We start from the raw sequence: 19232 nt of genomic DNA, 5'->3' as shown, positions 1-19232 counted from the left end.
GTCTACTTTACATTTAGTTTAAAGTGAACTTTATGATATTTGTAAGATTTGAGGTTTTCACAGCAGTGATTATGAAGATTTCACCCTGATGACGGAGGCAGTATGACCTCTGAAACGTTGGTTAACATCGACCATACTACACAGCGCAACAACCCGGAAGACAGAAATCTTTATGAAATTTCTCAAAAGTATCTAAGTATCAGAGGCCAATGAAAGTGGCTCAGGGTTGAGCTTGTTATTAGCAGTGTTGAAACCTCAGGTTCTGCTACCAGCATTTTAGGTTAGTTATTTTGCTGTGGTGCATTTTTAAAAATATTTTCTTTTTGCATTCCTGTAATGCCAGTGACATGAAATATTGTGGCTTTTTCCATGTGGTAAGAATATTATTTTTCTGAAGTTTGATTTGATGCTGTAAGTGCCACTGAAAGGGAAATGTTGGCTTGAATCAAAAGGGTAGAGTGTTTGATTGCAGATATCTTGTTCCTGGTGAGCCTGACATCTACAGTGTTTATCATCTCAGAACTGAAGAAGATGCTGGAGAGACATCTTGAGAAGCGCCACAAATCCGTCAAGTCAGATCTCGATTTTGTATGACAGTTAAGGAAAACCAGGAATAAGGCCCGCGTAGACTAAGATTTTATCTATCATAATAGAGAATATTTCTTGATGTAAAAGTCTATCCTAAAAATGGGGAAGGGTCTCTTCTGGTGCAACAGTTTGAGAACAAATAACTATCTTGAACTTGGCAGCATTTCTTAAAATGAAAAACTGGTAATGTCTAGTAAAATATTTATTTTGCATTGTTGCAAGTCCTGTGTCATAATTATGATGAATTTGAAGTCATTTGCATAGTGTAACCACGGTAAAGTACATAATTTATGTTTGTATTAATTGATGGCAGTGGCTTACATTTCACTTACATTGTTTTTATTGCAAATTTGTTTGCTTTTTTCTCTCCAGGTCCTATTTGATGAATGTGATAGGGTAAATATATTATGAACAGGATTACACCAGTGCATTTATATGTTTTACTGACATACTGTCTTAATTCAAAATAAGATATAACATGTATTACATGTCTTAACCATTACTGAAGCAAAACACAATGGAGGATCTGTGATATAAGAATTGAAAGCAGTGTGCTGATAATTCTCAAGTATGATAGTAATTATGCATACTATAAACTAACTATACGAAGCTGAGTATAAATCTCGGTATTCATACGTACATGATGCTGTGAAGTGCAGGTTTGTACGAGTGTGAATTATATAAGCTGGCTATGAAGGCGTTAAAGTGAATGCAAAATCTTATAACAGGGGGAATATTGTTAAGAAATTGTAAACAGTAAATAAAGTAAGAAATTAAAGAAAAGGACTTGTAGAAGAATAAATCTAGTTATTAAGTGTTTTATTAAAGTATTACATATGATATTTGTGGAATCTTTCAAGGATGAGTTTCTTGACAAATAGTTAACTGAACCAAAGATGATTCATAGGTCACATTTTTCTCAACAGACTATAGGTTTTTGTATAGTAGATGCAGCCAGTAAATATGTAAAAGGTTTCTGCTAGCAAATGGTCTTACCTGCAGTCCTGTTTTATTGGTGCATGGTATAATTCTCATTACAGATAGGGTATAGTTTCCAATTAATTGTTTTTTATGCCCACTTTAATGTCGTGTGGTTTATTAGAACCATTAGTATATACGTGAGTGCCACTTTGAATGTTCATAGACATTCCTCATACTTTTTGAATGTTAATGTTAAAGACTTGAATTTAAAGAACTGTATTAGAGGTGTTTGAACACAGAGTTTCTGGCCTCTTCAGTCAATATTTGGAAGTAGTACTGTGAGCATCTGCTTTTTTGGTGTGTGTAATCTGTTTTGAATAGATGCAGTGTAGTAATTTGTAAATGTTGGTGAAATTAAATATTGATGTTAGGTGTAGGCCGATTGTATGTTTGTAATTTTGATGTTTCAAAAAAAAAAATTAGGTACCACTAGCTATTCTAATGGTTAAATTGTCACTCTTAGTATGGGATTATGAGAACTTCCGGAAGTGTACTTGAAAGGCTAACATTTGTGTTACCATTTGAAGCACAAAACCTTACAGATATGTTGTTGGGGGAGTTTGGTTATGTATCCTGTTAGTTTCCAACATACCAAAAAAATAATTTACAAGGTGTAATTTTCTTTTTCCCATAATACAGTCTATTATTATTCTGATAGCATTGTATTTCTTACCATAGTACACAAATGTATGTTAACTTCATGATAAAATCTAGGATGATTATTTCAAAGTAATATTTAACAAAAGTATTATGGATTAGTGGTTAGTTTCTCAGACATCAGCATTTATACCACGTATGTGTACCAAATCAATGATTCTTTAAGAAAATGTGTGAATTCTTATTAATTTTTAATTTTGCCATGACCCATTCTCATGTTCTGGTCATAATCCTAACTTTATTTTACCATTCCATTATATAGAATTTGAGAATTTATTTGTTTGTGTGTAGAACTATGTGTAAAGGATCATACAAATTCAAGTGTCTGATGTATCCAGATTTATACTATCTGTGATACATTTCTTTGTAACTGAATGCCAGTTTCAGGTGTGTGCAATACACAAGTGGTATAGATATGATGTATTGAAATAATAATTAATTAAAAATTTTCTGCTCCTAAATTTGTTCATGATCTCAGAATTATATAGAATTATAATAATTATGCTGTCGGTATAACTTTTATAATTTGTTTGAAAGTATTATTTAAAATACTGTAAGTTATAAACTAATAGCATATAGAATTGGGGCACTGTGGATTCATATAATATATTTTAAAAGTTTTTAAATATTTTGTATCAGTACTTTAAACAAATTGTTATTTCAAGAATTTGGGCTTTTTGTGGCCCAATAACTCAGCTTCAAATTTGTGTAATGCTATTGATATGTGTTGCTTAAATGTATTAAATACTTATGAAAGTAAGGAAAGTTGCACTGACAGTGTAATTATTAGCATTTTTTGTTGATTTAAAAAATGGTTGAAATATCATCCATATCAGTTCTTACTTCAAGATGTATGAAGGATAATCATACTGAAAGACAAGGTTCATTGGAATAATTTGCTGTAGATTGTCTTTGAATGAAATTTAATAATTATGCAGAGGAGCATACCTCAGAAATGGTAAATGGCTAAGAAGGGGAAAATATGCCTATTTGCATGTTACTGTATGCCCATATTAACATATGGTGCAGCAACAAAAACATGGATGATTGTAGATATGAGGTTTTTTAGGAAATATAGACACAAATCCCAAAAGTGATAGAATAAGAAACAAAAGAATTAAAGAGAATGTAAACTTAATAGACAAACTTTCAAATAACTTAATCAAATGATATGGAAACTTTTAAGAATGAATGAAGAGAGAATTCCAAAGAAGGTTTTAAACTTGAACATGAAATGAAGAGGGAGACCAAGATTAAGGTGGGACCATCAGGTTAGGAAAGATGTTGCACAGAGGGAAGGAAGAACATGGAGGACACTGAGGAGGAGATGTGGGAAGACAGAAATAGATGTAGAGTTTTTGGTTTTCAGAAGATCCACGTAAAGTGATTACAACATTAACTGTGAAGAGAGTAAGGAAAATGAAATTGTAATTAAGATAAATTAATTATTATGTGTGCACATCGACTTTTGATCACTTTGTATTTTGGATTTTTCATCACAGTTCTGTCAAGGGCTTATTGCAGTGCATCAGTATTTTTGTTTTGAATTGTACTAGATCATCCAATAGAGCACCAACTTCAGAATGCAGGATGTCTTGGTATGGTCCTTTGCCTGAAGGAGAGTTAACACCATCAAAATGTATACAATTTTTCAGTCTGTGTGTGGCATATTGAGAAGCATACCCATTGCTGACGAGAATGTTGCCTTGGCAAGGTTCAGAAAGAGAAATGTATTTAAAAATATAATTTTACAGATTGCATTGTGTGATGAGAATCGACCGAGTTTTCTGTGGCCCCGGTATTATATTTCACAATTTTGGTTTCCTGTATTATTCTGTATGGGTAACAGGTAAATCAAAATGTGAGGACATACAAGAGATTCTTTGATATTACCTATGCTTGACACCATTTATGTTTAGTTGGGATAGTCTGTTGTAGTCCAGTTCAATTCTCACGATAAGAGAACACTTATTAACTTCACTTTAACATGCTTATTGACGCATAACCTGTTACTTGTTGCTATTTTCTCACTTGCATCATGACAGTGTATAGATTAAGTATAACATAAAATGAGTAACGCAGATGCATTGATGAATGAATGTAATTGTTTCTAATAACAAGGGATGTAAGTTTGAGTGAAAGAATGAATGAATTCACATTCAGACTTCCTAGTGCTCTCGTACTTTGAATAGGTTCTGAAGCCGTGTGTTTACATGTATTTCCTGTAATCTGTTTTCAAGTTTCTGACTCTGTGACACTGAACTGAGAGAGACTAATAAAAGTGTGCATTTTTTTCACTTGTGTCAGTGAACCACATTACTATAGATTTTATTTATTTGTTGCTGCTAATTGTTATGAATTATTAGCATTGTTATATTTTTTGTGAAAGCTTGTTACTTTTGTATATCACAGTACTCCAATGTGTTCTCATTTGTGTATTCTGATTTCCATTATGTTTTGGTAACTGCATCTAGCATTCCTGTGTGCTTCGTATTTGACGTGCTGGTAAATGTATTTTTGAACGTTGTACTAGAAAGAATACACAGCTTCCTCAGTTAATGTTTTTCTGTTGACTTAATTTATTAACCTCACATTATACTTTGTTTTGATGGAGTGCACACACACACATTTATATCTTATGCATAAGGTCCTTTTCATGTTCCAGATTTCTTCATGTCTGATCTAGTTGCTAGGCAGCCATAATTATCATTCTTACAGTGTAATTGTTGAAAGTGTAAAGAAATCGCTATGTGGTGCTGTAGCAGTAAATAATAGAACATATGTTTGATATCTCATTTTAATGCTTTGTTTTGCTCATTAGGTAAATAAGCAGTTTGTATTTTCAGTACAGTCTGTTTCAAGTAAATCCTTGATGAAGAACAGGCAGCTTTGCTAGTCTCTTGATGAGTATTTTTTCTAGGATGCATCAATGATTTATAAACTTTGCTCTGACAAATTTATTTGAATTATATTGTGTGAAGTGTGTGGGTCTGAGTACAGATTACCTTTTTCTTTCTCACACTGAAACAGTGAACATAAATGTGTCATTTGTAAAGCAACCAACTTTGTACTGGAATTTGTGCTGAATCTCCTATTTATGATATGTACGTGTGATGGCAGTGATCTGTAGTCACACTGACATGATTGCTATGGTACTTTCTGAATGTATAATGTGTTCTTGTTAGAGTGAAGAGTGGATGACTGATGGCATGTAAGATTTGAGGTTTTCACAGCGGTGAGTATGAAGATTTCTGTCTTCTGGGTTGTTGCGCTGTGTAGTCTGGTCGATGTTAACCAACGTTTCAGAGGTCATACTGCCTCTGTCATCAGGGTGATGATGACGGAGGCAGTATGACCTCTGAAACGTTGGTTAACATCGACCAGACTACACAGCACACAACCCAGAAGACAGAAACCTTTGACTGATGGCATGTTTTCATATCTTAATAGCATACTGTCTGATGGAGTGCACATACATTCAAAATAAAAGACAAGCTGACAGCTACTTTTTCCCTGAAGATAATACCTCAGAGCAGTATTGGACTGGTGATATATATTTAACTCTTTCCTTGTTACGCTGAGATTGGGTATTCAAACCCTTGTGCTATGGGGTTTCTGGCTCGGCTTTAAACTTTGAGACTTAACAATTTGGCAGTATGTTCCTGTGACAGCCAGTTGGACTTCTTATAAGATGTAACACATGGCTGATAAAGGTTTCATCTTGCACTAGAATGTACGCCATTGTAAATAAATTGATAGTTTTCGTGTCATACAAATAAAATCTAATTAATACAGGTAAAAGAATTTTTATGTTGTACAGAAGAACACTGACTACATTTTGATGTCAGTGTTTTCATAATTCAAATGCTGATTTATAGATTGTGTATTATTTAATAAGAGTCCTGCCCCATTTGTCATTGAGGTCATGCCTAGGTCAGGTACAGATGACCAGGCCTTGGTCTGATGTAATACTGAGGCTAGGGGAATAGTTAAAAGGTAAATAATGGTGTTGTTTAGAGGTAGGAAAATGTTGTAAAAGTTATACATTTTGGAAGAGATTATACTCTTATTCCAAAGGTATGTGTTTAATCTTGATGCTGGAGACATGATTATTTGTGATAAGAAAACATAAATGTGTAAAAGTTATTATTTTACTGGTACTGAATTGAATTGAATTTTATGAATGGAAATAAGCTCCAATTGTTTGGCCAGACATAAATCCTCAGAACAACTACTTTCAGCCAAGAGCTTGTATTAATACTAATTTATTAATGTTAGACTTTTTTCAATTTTTTTTAAGTTACGGTGACTGATACATGTTTCTTCTAAGTATGTGGTGCATCTCACAGTATTTTTAAACAGCTGGAAGTTGTTTTGAATCACAGAAATCATCATATAGTCCCTTGCTTTAGTAGAAAGTAGTTTTACAAGGCCCACACTTTAATGTAGTCCACTTGCAAGGCTGTATTGTCACTATTCCAGGTTGGGAGCCATTGGTTGCGTCCATTCCAGAAGTCGGTCGATGCCTGAAATTAAGAATATTAATGAACTGGTGCTATAGTTATAATATAAAGTTGTAGCACTAGTGCCAGAGCCATTTTTATTAATTCTTGTAACAGTTATAAACCTTGGCTGTGCTACTTTATGATACACAGCAGAAATTATATTCATTGTACAATACAAAAATTGTTAATAATGCTTGAGTTTAAAAAATATGTGTCCTTTATTAAAGCAGCTTTCAAGCAAATTAAAAGTACGTACTGGTGCTGCATGACGTATGGATTTACCTTTTATTTTCAGAAATGTGCAGTGAGTTACAGTGTGTAAAATTTTATGTGATGAGAGACTGCAAATATGTTACCATTTGTTACAAATTGGGTTGTTTGAGTTAGTCTTTTTAAATGAAGGTTGTGTTCATCAAAAACAGTAATGTAAAAAAAACATTTACTGCATGTGATCAGTGTTCTCTGCACTGAAATTTAATTTTAATAAATTCCATGAACCATTCATTTTAAAAGTATGTCTACATGACATAGAATTACTTGAAACATTAATTTTGTATGGTACATATTTAAGAAAATTCAGGAATATATCTTGTATGCCTGACTTAGAGTGGTTCTAATGGACTATTATCATTCAAAATAAAATTAATATGACTTCAGTGTAAGCAGCCTGTGCCCATTTATATGGTATTTACATGGGCAGGGTAATGCGCAAGGGGGTTACCTGGTGCTTCATCTTGTTGATGTACCAGGAAATTTCTAGTTTTGTCACTGTACAGCAGAAAATCAGTAAAGTGACTGGCAAGGGGCTGGATGATCAAGGTTAAGTTTCCAGCTGAAGAAGGGATATTTTCGTCACCACTACATCCAGACTGGCTCTGAACCCCACCCAGCTTCCTATTTAATAGCTTATGCAGTTGCTGTTTCCCTGGGAGTAAAGTGTCCAGAGTGTCAAGCTAACTATGTGCCTTCTACTAGTGCCAGTGTTGAAAATGTGGAGCTTAAGCTCCACTGCACCATACATCTTCATAATATGTTGCTTAAATATGGGACATTACTTTCACTGGTAATGATCTGTATTTTTCAGTAGCATAATTCATCGATTATAATTCATTCAGCAAGATTGAATTTGCTTCTCATAAGCAGTGGTGTATAGTTGAGTAGAGTTACTTGAAATAAAATAATAAAGTAGATACATTTATTTTTAGGATTAATATATACCTGGGGTGAGGTATTGAGCCATGGTTTACCTCCTGGATTCTGTGCACCATCAGGGAAGAAGTCATTCACTCCTCCAACAGCAACATTAAGTATAAAGTAGAACTATGATACAAGAAACAAAAAAAAGTACTTTATCAGATTTAATATTTATTTATATATTTTAGAAAATGTACCTACAGTGGAAACATGTTAGGAATAATAATGATAATTAAATAAAGTTTTGAAGGGATCGGGTTATAATAGGCTAGCCAAAAGAACAAACATGGAATCATTTGGCATGATGAAGTATTTGAATGGCATATGTGAATATGAGCAAGCCTATATTCTGAAATGGAGACGGTTGTTTCCTATGTTGATACAGTATTACTCTGTGAATTGTCCTGTGGTCAAAGATTATATTTCTAAGCAACTAGTAGATCAGATGCCCACAGTACTGTTGCTGTGACTTCCAGTTGTGTTCTGTTGGCTCCCTTTCTGTATTTGAGAGACAAGGTGTAAATGGGGAGATAATACGAAAGTGATCTTAAAGACATGTGGTGTGTGAACCGTGTTCTTGTGGCCCAGGATTATGTCCAGTGGCAGACTCTTGTGAAAATGATAAATCTTTGGGTTCTGTTAAAGGTGATTACCAGCAAAGTGATCATTAGTTTCTTCAAGCCTCTACTTCATCTTTAATGACTAGTTCATCTGTGCTGGTGGCATCATTCCACATTCTGCTTATTAGAATTTTGTAAGTGAAACTTCATATTGATTTGTATTTGTTGGTTAAGATGTCATATGTGGATAGTAGACTTAATTATTAATTAGATAAATGACAGAAAACAATACACACTAACTATAAAAGTGAAAAACAGAGAGACATCATAACCATGGTAGCTAAAAGTAATTACTACAACAAGAATGTAATGTCTAAATTTAGCTCAGTGTTACAAAGCAATAATTAGCAAACACTATTAATTGCATTTTTGAAAATCCATTTGAAAAGTTATTGAATTGTTTAAATGTACAAACATAAAAAGCAGAGTGAGATTAAATAAGGTATTGAATATTATGCTCAACCCAAAAAGATTAGGAGAGGTGTATGATGAAAATGGAATTTATGAAAAACATTTGCAGATAAAAATTTATAATCAGGTATAAGGAACACATAAATGGAATTGCCTTTGTAGACGTAAATTGAAATTAAAAGAAACATAAAAATATATAATGTAGTTATGATACTATGCACAGTGCTATGGAAATGCTTAAAATATGCCCCAAGAAGAACTTGATTATATGAAAATATGTATATATAAATTTACCATAAAATAATTCTCGATAAGGAATTCACTAATAAGGAACATACTCTTTGGGTCAACTGAAGATAGCTGAGAACTAACAACTCTTCAAGAAGGAATAACACGTCAAAAGAAAAGAGTTTTTAACAAGACCAGTGAATGTTTCATATGTATATATCATAGATTTTTCCCTATAGTGTTACATTAGAGTGTACAAGTCAACTAAATAGCCATTAGAAATAAATAAAATTCATAGTTTTATAACATATCAGTGACACATAATAATGATGTATGCTTTGTCAAAATGCAATGGATTGTTCATGAATACATAAATAATGTACTTTTAAAGACTGCGAAGGTTAAATATCAGCTTATTTTTATTAATTATTTGAGGGTTAAACTTTCTATAAGAGAATACTCACTGGTTGATCAAAGGGTGCCATCTTGTTTCCAAATTTCCAGGGATTGTCAATAGTTCCAACTTGTGAACTAAACTGACCTAGCTCCCAGAACCCACCTTCTGAAGGCGCTACTTTGCCAATAACTTCGTTATTGATGCCAAACTGAATGTAATCTAGAATGATTGAAGTAAGCAGTACAATTATTATTTGGAACATACTTTAATATTTAATTTTTGTAGTTATCAGTGGAGTAATAAGAGTATAAATTTCCAATGTGACAAATGGAGCAAAGGAAATGTTCACAAAGCAAGAATTCAGAAATTCATTATTTTGCTTATATGGTTTTTCTTTGTGTCAGGCAATAATTATCTATACCATTTCTTGACCATTCCACTGTTGGACATCTTGGTTTGTTATTTTAAATTTTTTTTATTTAATCATTAATATGGCGATACTGTCTGCCTTCATTCTGTCACATTGCAAATCCATTTATTTCTGTCGACTAACATTTCTTCAGTGTAGATTGGACTACTTATAAAAGTAAGTATGATAGAGAAGTAAGACAGAGACCATGTGTCACTTTTGCCTTGAAGATGGAGGCAGTTTGTTCCTCTGAAACAACATCAGTGTTCACTTTTTTCTACTTTATAGGAAGTGAATTAGAAAAGGTAAAGGCAGTTCTAGTTTGTTTCAAATGTAACAGCAGCACCGAAAATAATAATATTATGAACAATATGAACCTCCATCATTGGCTTTCATTGTTTTTTGAGTGGTGATAATACCATGACATAGCTAACTTGGTAGCTTCATTGTTGGAATATGCTATGATTTTGTGGTCAGAGAGTTACGAAATATAGTGTGATTTATGGAAGAATGACAACTGAGTATGGCGATACATTCTTGAACCAGGGAAAAGTTCAATAATGAATGAGCGGAATGATTAAAATAAGGACGCCGTTGACAACAACATGCAATGAGGTAAAGGAATAAGTCAACCAGAGTATCCAGGACAATAAAAGAATCAGCACTGGTGAGGGTGGAGGATGTGGAAGAATGGCTTATGGGACAACCAAATAAACTCTCTTCTGATATTGTGAGAAAACATGTAGTGTGATGGACCAAATGCGTGACAAGGCAAGATTATTATGTACATAGATTAAGATGTATCTTAAACGTAATCATTTTATAAAAAGTTACATTTAATGTTCTACTTATCTACATATATTTTGCTGTTCTTACCTGGAGTCCATTCGAGCTGGAAGAGATTGAAGTTTGTATCGAAGCCTGCTCCAGAGGCTGTGTTCTTCTCGAAGTGTGCGTGTTCGAATCCATTGAGTGGCCAGAAAGGTCCGAAATGCAGAGTGGAAGAAGTCAGTTCAGTACCAATATTTTGTCCATTATTGATCAGATTCCTGTTTCCACGACCCTCAGAGAGGTCTATCTCACCAGAAGAAGGCCAGGAACCGTAATAATTGTACCGCGGCAGAAGCCATATTGCTGCAGACAAATATTTAGTGATGCTGTCAGTAGCTCAGACTATTATAGTGGTCGCATTGAAGGTGGAGGCAGCTCTGAAACGTCGTTAAGGCTTTGACCGGGATGTTCTTTTGTTAAATCTTATGTGGTACCGCCTGATTCGACTTCTAATGGTTAAGTGAAGTGTTTTCTTCGCGGTACGGTCTGGATTCGTAAATATTATGAAGACGAGCTTCGGCTTCAAAGGGTTAACCAGCTGATTTTCGTAATGGTGAGGTCTAGTGTTTTCTTCGCGGTACGGACTAAATTCATAAATAATATTCAGACGATCTTCGGCTTCAAAGGGTTAAAGCTCTATCAGACTACATGGCGCCATCAACCCAGAAGATAGCAATCTTCCAAGTATAAATAAGGAAATCGGTGTGACACAGGCAGAGTCCAATAATTACAGTTATCAAATAAAGATTAAATAATTATTCATGGTTAGATTTCGGTTGTCGCATGCTGTTTTTTCCATAAGAAGAACTATTTTTTACGTGTCGGAACTTACGGGACAAATCGAGATGTTTAATGTGCCTATTCATAATTCTTCTTGAGAAGAAAAAAAAACACAACAAAAACAGCTCAGGTATTGAGATTATGTACTTTTACGGAACCCAGACCAAAAATTTCATTTTCCTGTTCGTAGGATTCAGCCACTGGTCCCCATCGTGAGTCAGACGAATTCCCGCCCACAAACTCCCAGCCTGAGATCCTCGCATTAAGGCAAATTTTTATAGGCATAATATTGTTCCAAATGGTGTCTTGCATTTCTGTCGAGGAGAAAGTCTTCTTCTATCCACGTGTAAGAATGAAAGAAATTTCGTCTTACCTGGCCACAGCCAATCGCCAGCTGGCAATTTCGCTCTCACTTCCACTTTTCCATATGTGAAGCTGAAGGATTCCACTGTGCGAATTCGTGCGGAATTTACGGGATTGAGGAGGTTTGAAGCACTTCCTGTACGTTCGCAGCCCCAGTCTTGTGGATTTGTGCACCTGGACAGAATGGCCGAAAACATAGTACTTGGTTCGTGTTCTCAACCACGTTCGAACTCACCACGTATGTCAGAAGTCCTTCAGAAGTTGATAGTCGCTCATAACTAACCAACCAGATGGCTTACCGAACCCGAAGGTTCATCACCGAATTAACCAAAGCCCACCACCGGACCCTGTCCTGGGCCAACAAAATCCAGTCTCATTCAACTCCTATCTCCCATAGATCCCGTCTGAGATTATCCTCCCATCTACGTCTAGGTCTCCCCAGCAGTCTCTTCCCCTCAGGCTTCCCAACCAGTACCCGGTGCACACCTCTTGTCCCATCCATGCGCGCTACATGCCCCGTCCATCTCATTCTTCTCGACTTAATCACTCTGACAATATTGGGGGAGGAGTACAGATTTTTAAGCTCATCATTGTGCAGTTTTCTCCACGCCCCATCGTCTTCTCTCCTAGGCTCATGCGGCCAGTAAATAAAGGTGCCGTGTTTTATGGTACAGAAAGGTTTATTACCGCGTTCAGCGTGCATAAATGCAGTTTATATACTTTCGCATTACACATTTCTAAGACCCATTTTGAGATTATCATCTCGTCTTCGCCTAGGTCCTCTTTCTTTCGACTTCTTGATTAGAATTTTGCATTCATTGTTCATCTCCATGCGTGCTACATGTCCCACCCATTACATCATTATCAACCGTGGTTTTATCATGGACAGTCATTCTTAATAATTTAGTTTAATAGTCTCTTAGCTGGTAAAGAAATCCCGTATGTTATAGTGACCCGAACGTTCATTACCGTGTTCACAAGAGCCCGATGCTAGTCCCTACCGTAACCGTGTGGTAACCATGGGTTCAAAGCTATAACACATGAAATTAGTAGAACAAGTGACTGAGGAAATAAACGAAGGAACAAGTAAGTAAATAAAAGGAACGTACGCGTCAGCTGGTGCTCCACCCTGCAAGTTGAGGACGCCGCTCGACAGAAAATCTTCTCCATACTTGTCCGAAGTTAGCGTAGGCTTGATATTGAGCTTTCCATCTTTTACAAAACTGTTGGATCGGTTATTGTCATAAATTTCAAATTCCCAGTTCTGTAAGTGAAGACAAAATAAATAGTTCATAATAACAAAAGCAGTCGCCACACTGGCGAAAGAACGGACCCACGTATTAAGATCGGAATTTTTGAGAAATAACGAGGTTTCAGATGCCCGGCTGGCCTCTTACTGCATCTGTTGTTGTTCAGAACCTCAGCAAGCTTGCCAGCACGTGTTTTAATCGCCCTGATGATGGAGGCAGTAAGTACATGTGAAACGTCAGTAAACTTCTGCTAGACTACACGACGGAACACACCAAAAGACAGCCATCTTAAAGAGCGTCGTATTTGTCCCTTCGCTAAACATGATGAATTTCAAGACGATGAGATGGAGCAGGCTTACGCCACTCGTCGGGGAGATGAGAAATGATTGCGCGCAATTTGAGTAGCAAGATCTGAAGGGAAGAAGCCCATTGAGCGGGAAATTTGTAGACTAGCTGACTGACCATCAGCGTCTTAAGAAGGTCCTTGCTCCTTGGAGTTAGTCAGTGGGCTATATAATTCAACACATACCGCGTTTTGAATCCTGGACTCGAAATGGAACTTACCCCACCCCCAGATGCAGTTTTCTCGTGGTTCCAAGTCGATAAGTCTAAAGTGTCGAATTCTTCGTTGAAGATGAGATCCCCGCTGCAGATATGTGATGGGGCCTTCGTGCCAATAGCCGTAGTGGCGGATGGGGCACATTGCGACGAAGCAACAGCGAGGGTGCACGCCAGTACGACGAGAAATTTCATGGCCGAAGTCTGTATGATTGTTGGACCCAGAAAACGCTGAATGGTAACGGCAGATCGGTAACCTGCTATTTATAATGATGTCTTTACGGTGCCATATATTTGTCACAAATTTCTCACCTGTTTCAATAAATATGTGTTTGTGGTGTTCGTATGTGTGTCGGAATAAATGACATAGTTGTGACAAACACGTGTTGCACAAGCAGATTTGTTAGGTTGGCGATTAATGCTTTTTGGTAAAAAAAAAAAAACACACACTAAGTACAATTTTGCATTTATGAGGAGCTTGTATGAACTAAAATGGCTGAGTCATTAAAGACGCTGACTACGGGTTGGAAGATTAGGGTTCTGATTCCGGACATGGTCAGTGATATACTCTTAGTCACAGCAATTGATAGTTTTAATGACAAATCTTGCCATGTAGATGATTTCCAGTCACATGAAAACAATACGTTGTGTAAAAATATTCTTCTGGACTTTTAGCATAGTCTGAATTTTAAATAATGATATGTACGCGCTTCGGAAGCTGGATTCTGTTTTCGTCGTCATTTAAAAAGGGGAGTGCAGAGGGCAGAGAACCTCTTTGCTGGACCCTATGGTTGAACTCTACCACATCTGATGTAATTTATATGACGAGCCTTGTCAGAAATCTTTCAGACATCGAAGACAATACGATAGAACAAAAATTAATATTTTTGAAAAAAATGTAAATATTAATTTCATATTCTGTTGCATTATTTTGCTTTAGCTGAATATCCACAAGGCAAGATTTATCCTTAAAACGTTTTGGAAAAGTAAATATTTATCTATTTTGGGGTTAATTCTTTTGTGTCTTCGTTCTGCTGCTTACTTGCTTCAGATTAAACGTTGTCATAATATTATCGATAACCTGGATTTATTGGTTTGCCAACGCTCTCTTCAGTTAAATACATGAAGCTAATAGAGTCTGAGCCACAACAGAGTGTGTTGTGTTCCTGTAGGATATCTTTTAACATTGTAAAGAATCTTAATGTTCCTCTGTTCGTGAATGATGTAAGCAATATTTCTCGTATAGTTCCAGGATCCTTGATCTGTCGATATTTCCCCGCTCATCCATCATAGGAAATTTTACGTTTCCTTTCTATTACAGATAAAGTAGAAAAGCTGACATTGATTACTTAAAATTATTTTGAATTTAAAATGTGTAAGAGATTATTCGCCCGTTCTGTAAACAATTATTTGCGTTAATATAACAGGTAAACAATATAATGTTGTCTGTGAGACATTCAACAAATTATTCGTGTTTATGCGAAGTGTTATGAATATAAGGCATGGAAACTAATTATTCACGCTCGTAAGACGTCATCGTACAGATGCGTTAACACTACATTGGTTGATACTAATCCGTGAATGTGGCCGCATTGTTTGCGCTGGTTTCTATTGTGCATCTGGTAATGTGTGTCACTTGAATTTCCGAGGAATCCGTTGATTCCTCGACAGAGATAAGTTCTAAATTTTAAAGTAGAAAATTGGTACAAGCAGCATAACGGGATGTTAAATGCAACGCCCACTTTGATATTTCGAATTCAAGGGAGTACGTGCCAAATTTTTGGACACTCCTGTGCATAATTTTCGAAACAGAAAAAAAAAGTCAGTAATTTTTCCCGGGTCTGTCCGTCCAAAAAGAACATTTCTATGTCTACCATTATTATGATGCGCCGTCATGTACCACAGAACCGAGTGTCAGTTCCGAAAGCCAGAATCCATCGGATAATAGTTTCGAGAACTGAAGTCCAGGTACCCAGTTTAAAAAGTTGTGATGAAACTACATTTTTCGCAACGCCTACCAGAGTTGGTGGGACCGACCCGCTCTACAGACGGGTCGGAGAAGTTGCTGCACCAGAACGGCGTTCCTTTTAATAACTGTTTTACTTGTTGAAGATGACTGTCTTATGGAATGTTGCGCCGTGCAATCTGGTACATATAGACCATTTTAAATGTTATTCCTTGATACGAAGGGCTTCGAATCTGCGAACTTAGAATATAGTAACGTCTATATAGAGGCGTTCTAGGTGAGATTTCAGGTTCTTACCATTTTAGTTATTGATCATGGTTTTCTGAGTAATGTTGGAGGAACTTACCGCCTCAGTTTTCGGGTTACCTGTGTTCTGAAGATGGAAACGTGGCAAATACATACAAGACCGCAAGACAATCAGAACCCAAAAAGGAATAACCTGCATTTGCACCAGTATGAAAATCTTAGATTTCAGACGGTTTGCTTGTAAACGTGGAATATCTCCGTATGTAGGGCTGCACAAAATCTTATCCTGTGGACACGGGGATCGTTCCGCGGGTGTGTAGCAGTCGGTGAAGCTAGAACTAGTGCCAAGATTAATAATGCGTGGAACAAACCTACACTTCAACATCTGCCTTTATGGAGTGATTCTTATGGGAAGTGGCCTTGTTTGCCTTATTTTGTGTATAAGAAGAAGTTATCGCCCTGATGATGGCGGCAGCAAGGATCTCTGATCTACTAGACTACAAGGCGCAACAACCCAGAAGACAGCCATCTTCAGACACACCTTCGTGTAAACCTCAGATCCTAACAAGTCTGCATATTAATCAAACGGTGAATGTCGTATCCCATAAATCACAATACATCTCCATTCAAAGATCAATTGGTAATGCTGTTTACGAAAATTATAGCTGCTTATTCTGATAATCGTGCGAAAATAAGAAATACACACTGTGCACAAAATTCTGTTAATTAATGTTGAAATACGTAGTACATATAAGTTTTGCTTTAAAGAGTTAAGAACCACGTTGTGATAACGTATGGAGAAGTGCAGTTTTAACCTCTCGAAATTGGTGGTCAGCTTCATGCATCAACCCAGTTGTGTGTTGAAGGACCGACCGGTACACTACGGATAAGATGCTCGGTGAGCCCCATGATGGTGCCACGAGTCGAACACCGCTCGTCTGGTCACTGGCCAGTCATTTGATTGACTTCACTGTTCGGATCGTCATGTTAGAACATTCCAAAATACTCAACATGAAGAGAGAAACGTCCACAGTACTGTTGGTTTAAGGGTCGCACCATTGGGGAAGAATTTTTACGCAAAAATTCTACTATTAATATGATAATAACGTTCTTTGAAAGAAACAGACATTTTATCTGACAAAATTATCATTAGCTTTCCAGAAACATTTTCTTGATTGCCTCTAAATTTTAACGGATAGGCATAAATGCTTCAAAATTTTAAACCTAAACGACCTTGAAGTAACAAATGTCACGAAGCTTTTGACGTGAGCAGACTAACGAGTAGTATAATTGACAGTTTGCTTTGTTATTCATGTTACGAGGTGCGATTAGAAAGTTTCAATACTGTGTCAATAGAGGGCGAACCGGATGTAGTACGAGCTTCTGCCGCTAAGGGTTTGGGCCTACATTCATAGTGAATCAGTGTGCCAGCCGGCATCATCGAATTAGCATTTGTTTCTTAGTTACGGGCGTTTTGGTAGTGCATTACACCGACCCTCCTGCGATTTTGGAATGGCGGATTTTCATGAACAAATCAAATTTTGCCAAAGACTCGCCAAAACGGCTACGGAAACCTATGAAATGCTAAAGCAAGCATTTGGGGAGTCCGCAATGGGTCGTGCACAAACTTTTGTATGGCATTCACGTTTTAAAAATGGCCGAACCTCTGTCGATGATGACAAGCGTTCTGGACGACCATCTTCGAGCACAACGCCCGAAAATGTTACGAAGATTCGGCAGGCCATTCACGAAGATCGACGTCGTACCATCAACGACTTGTGCGACATTGTTGAGATAGGCTATGGGACCTGTCAGCTGATTCTAAAGGAAGAACTCCACATGCGACGCATCCTGTCTGAGGACCAGAAGCAGAATCGACTTCTCGTTTATCAGGAGCTCAAAGATCTTGCCGGATCGCCGGATTTAGCTCCGTGTGACTTCTTCCTCTTCCCAAAGATGAAAATTCAGCTAAAGGGAAGGAGATTTGAGACGATAGAAGAGATTCAGGCAGAATCGCAGATGGTGCTTGACAGGCTGACAAAAAAGATTTCCAGGGATGCTTCCAGGCTTGGCAGCGGCGCTGGGATCGTTGTGTTCACTCCCAGGGGAACTACTTCGAGGGTGATGGATGAATTTAATACCTGAGATAAGTGTACGGGTTTTTATAGGCGCAGTCTTGAAACTTTCTGATCGCACCTCGTATGTCTGGGACGTTGGAATCTAGTTTGGTCAAACCACTCATAATTATGTTCCGTCGGTAACAAGGAAACGGTGTCAGTCTAAGACCTTGTAGAATAATTTATTTATAAAATTGTAGCAAAAACGTCATGCTGTTGTTCGTTTATGAAATATACAGCGTGGAATATCTATACCAGCTACAAAAGAAATTAATATGCGAGATAGCTGTCTTCTGGGTTGTATATTTTATTACTGTTTACTGCCAATAACAATCTCAATAGGAAGACAAGGACAAACATGTATATATTGACTTCATTTTTTACTGCTGTTCAATTAACGAATTTTGGTGATAAAAATTTTGCAGAAATAATATAGCCTAGTTCTCCGAAGCTTTGGTATCCATCTACAAGCCCATACGGCGTCACAACTCACGATATCACCATCGACACCTCAAAAATGTGAGGACCTTAAATCTGACTGATCTGTCACAATTAGTTATTTATTTAACCATATCCATCGTCTTTTCTCTTACCTGGGCATAAGCCAGCGGCTGTGATTAAATCATTTAAAGGGACCATTCGGCCACACACCCCACGCGGCCTTTTCATAACCAGTCTCGGGCCAGATTCTGAAACACTGCGTGAGGATACACAAAATGAAAAGTAATTGACACATCTTCTTAAGAAACTTTTAGAAATTCTTGCCTGTAATATTAAACATTGAAAGTGTTTATTGAGTTCGTCTGATAACTATTGTACTTGGTAGTGACTGATATATCTATTTTATGAGATCAGGTCTGTAGTCATAGGCGCCTGTTAATGTGTTTTGTTTATTAACTCCTAAGTAACGCCTTTAGTGAACTGAGTTTAAATATATTAAACAGAGCAAATAGATAATCTAGTCTGGCCTTGGTGTTGAGCAGACTAGACTAGCACGCGAACAGACTAGTTTTTAGTTGTATATTTTTATGCTTAGAATTCTTTTGACGTTGGTGTCTGAGAACGCAACACTTTTAAAGACAAGGTAGTATTTGTACGTAATGAGACACCAGGCCTTGAGCATAATCCCTT

At 36.7% G+C, this 19232-nt stretch overlaps 2 protein-coding genes across 5 annotated transcripts in view; one reads left to right on the top strand and one right to left on the bottom strand.

The window, feature by feature from the left end:
• Positions 1-4785, top strand: part of SPoCk (secretory pathway calcium atpase) — a 30531-nt gene extending 25746 nt beyond the window's left edge. For 3 of the 4 annotated variants that reach the window (XM_022060855.2, XM_087353229.1, XM_022060853.2), the window contains exon 21: positions 473-4785. In XM_022060855.2, coding sequence (XP_021916547.2) covers positions 473-594 — 122 coding nt within the window. In that variant the 3' untranslated portion in view covers positions 595-4785. Of the gene's footprint in view, positions 1-63; positions 315-472 lie in introns of those variants that run through there. The other variant, XM_087353230.1, reaches the window with a different exon arrangement.
• Positions 4786-6292: 1507 nt separating this feature from the next.
• Positions 6293-14026, bottom strand: LOC110828288 (beta-1,3-glucan-binding protein). The gene is made up of 7 exons (XM_022060861.2): positions 13779-14026; positions 13074-13228; positions 11975-12138; positions 10867-11124; positions 9649-9800; positions 7950-8051; positions 6293-6752 (listed from the first exon to the last, which is right to left on the bottom strand). The coding sequence occupies exons 1-7, from the start codon at positions 13965-13967 to the stop codon at positions 6651-6653; spliced, it is 1122 nt and encodes a 373-aa protein (XP_021916553.1). The 5' UTR covers positions 13968-14026; the 3' UTR covers positions 6293-6650.
• Positions 14027-19232: the final 5206 nt, after the last annotated feature.

This window comes from Zootermopsis nevadensis, unplaced genomic scaffold (genome assembly GCF_977971745.1).
Source record: "Zootermopsis nevadensis isolate Lab colony 2312 unplaced genomic scaffold, Znev_1.0 Znev_ptg000022l, whole genome shotgun sequence".
NCBI lineage: Eukaryota > Metazoa > Arthropoda > Insecta > Blattodea > Termopsidae > Zootermopsis > Zootermopsis nevadensis.
This window is presented reverse-complemented; position numbering and strand designations above follow the sequence as displayed.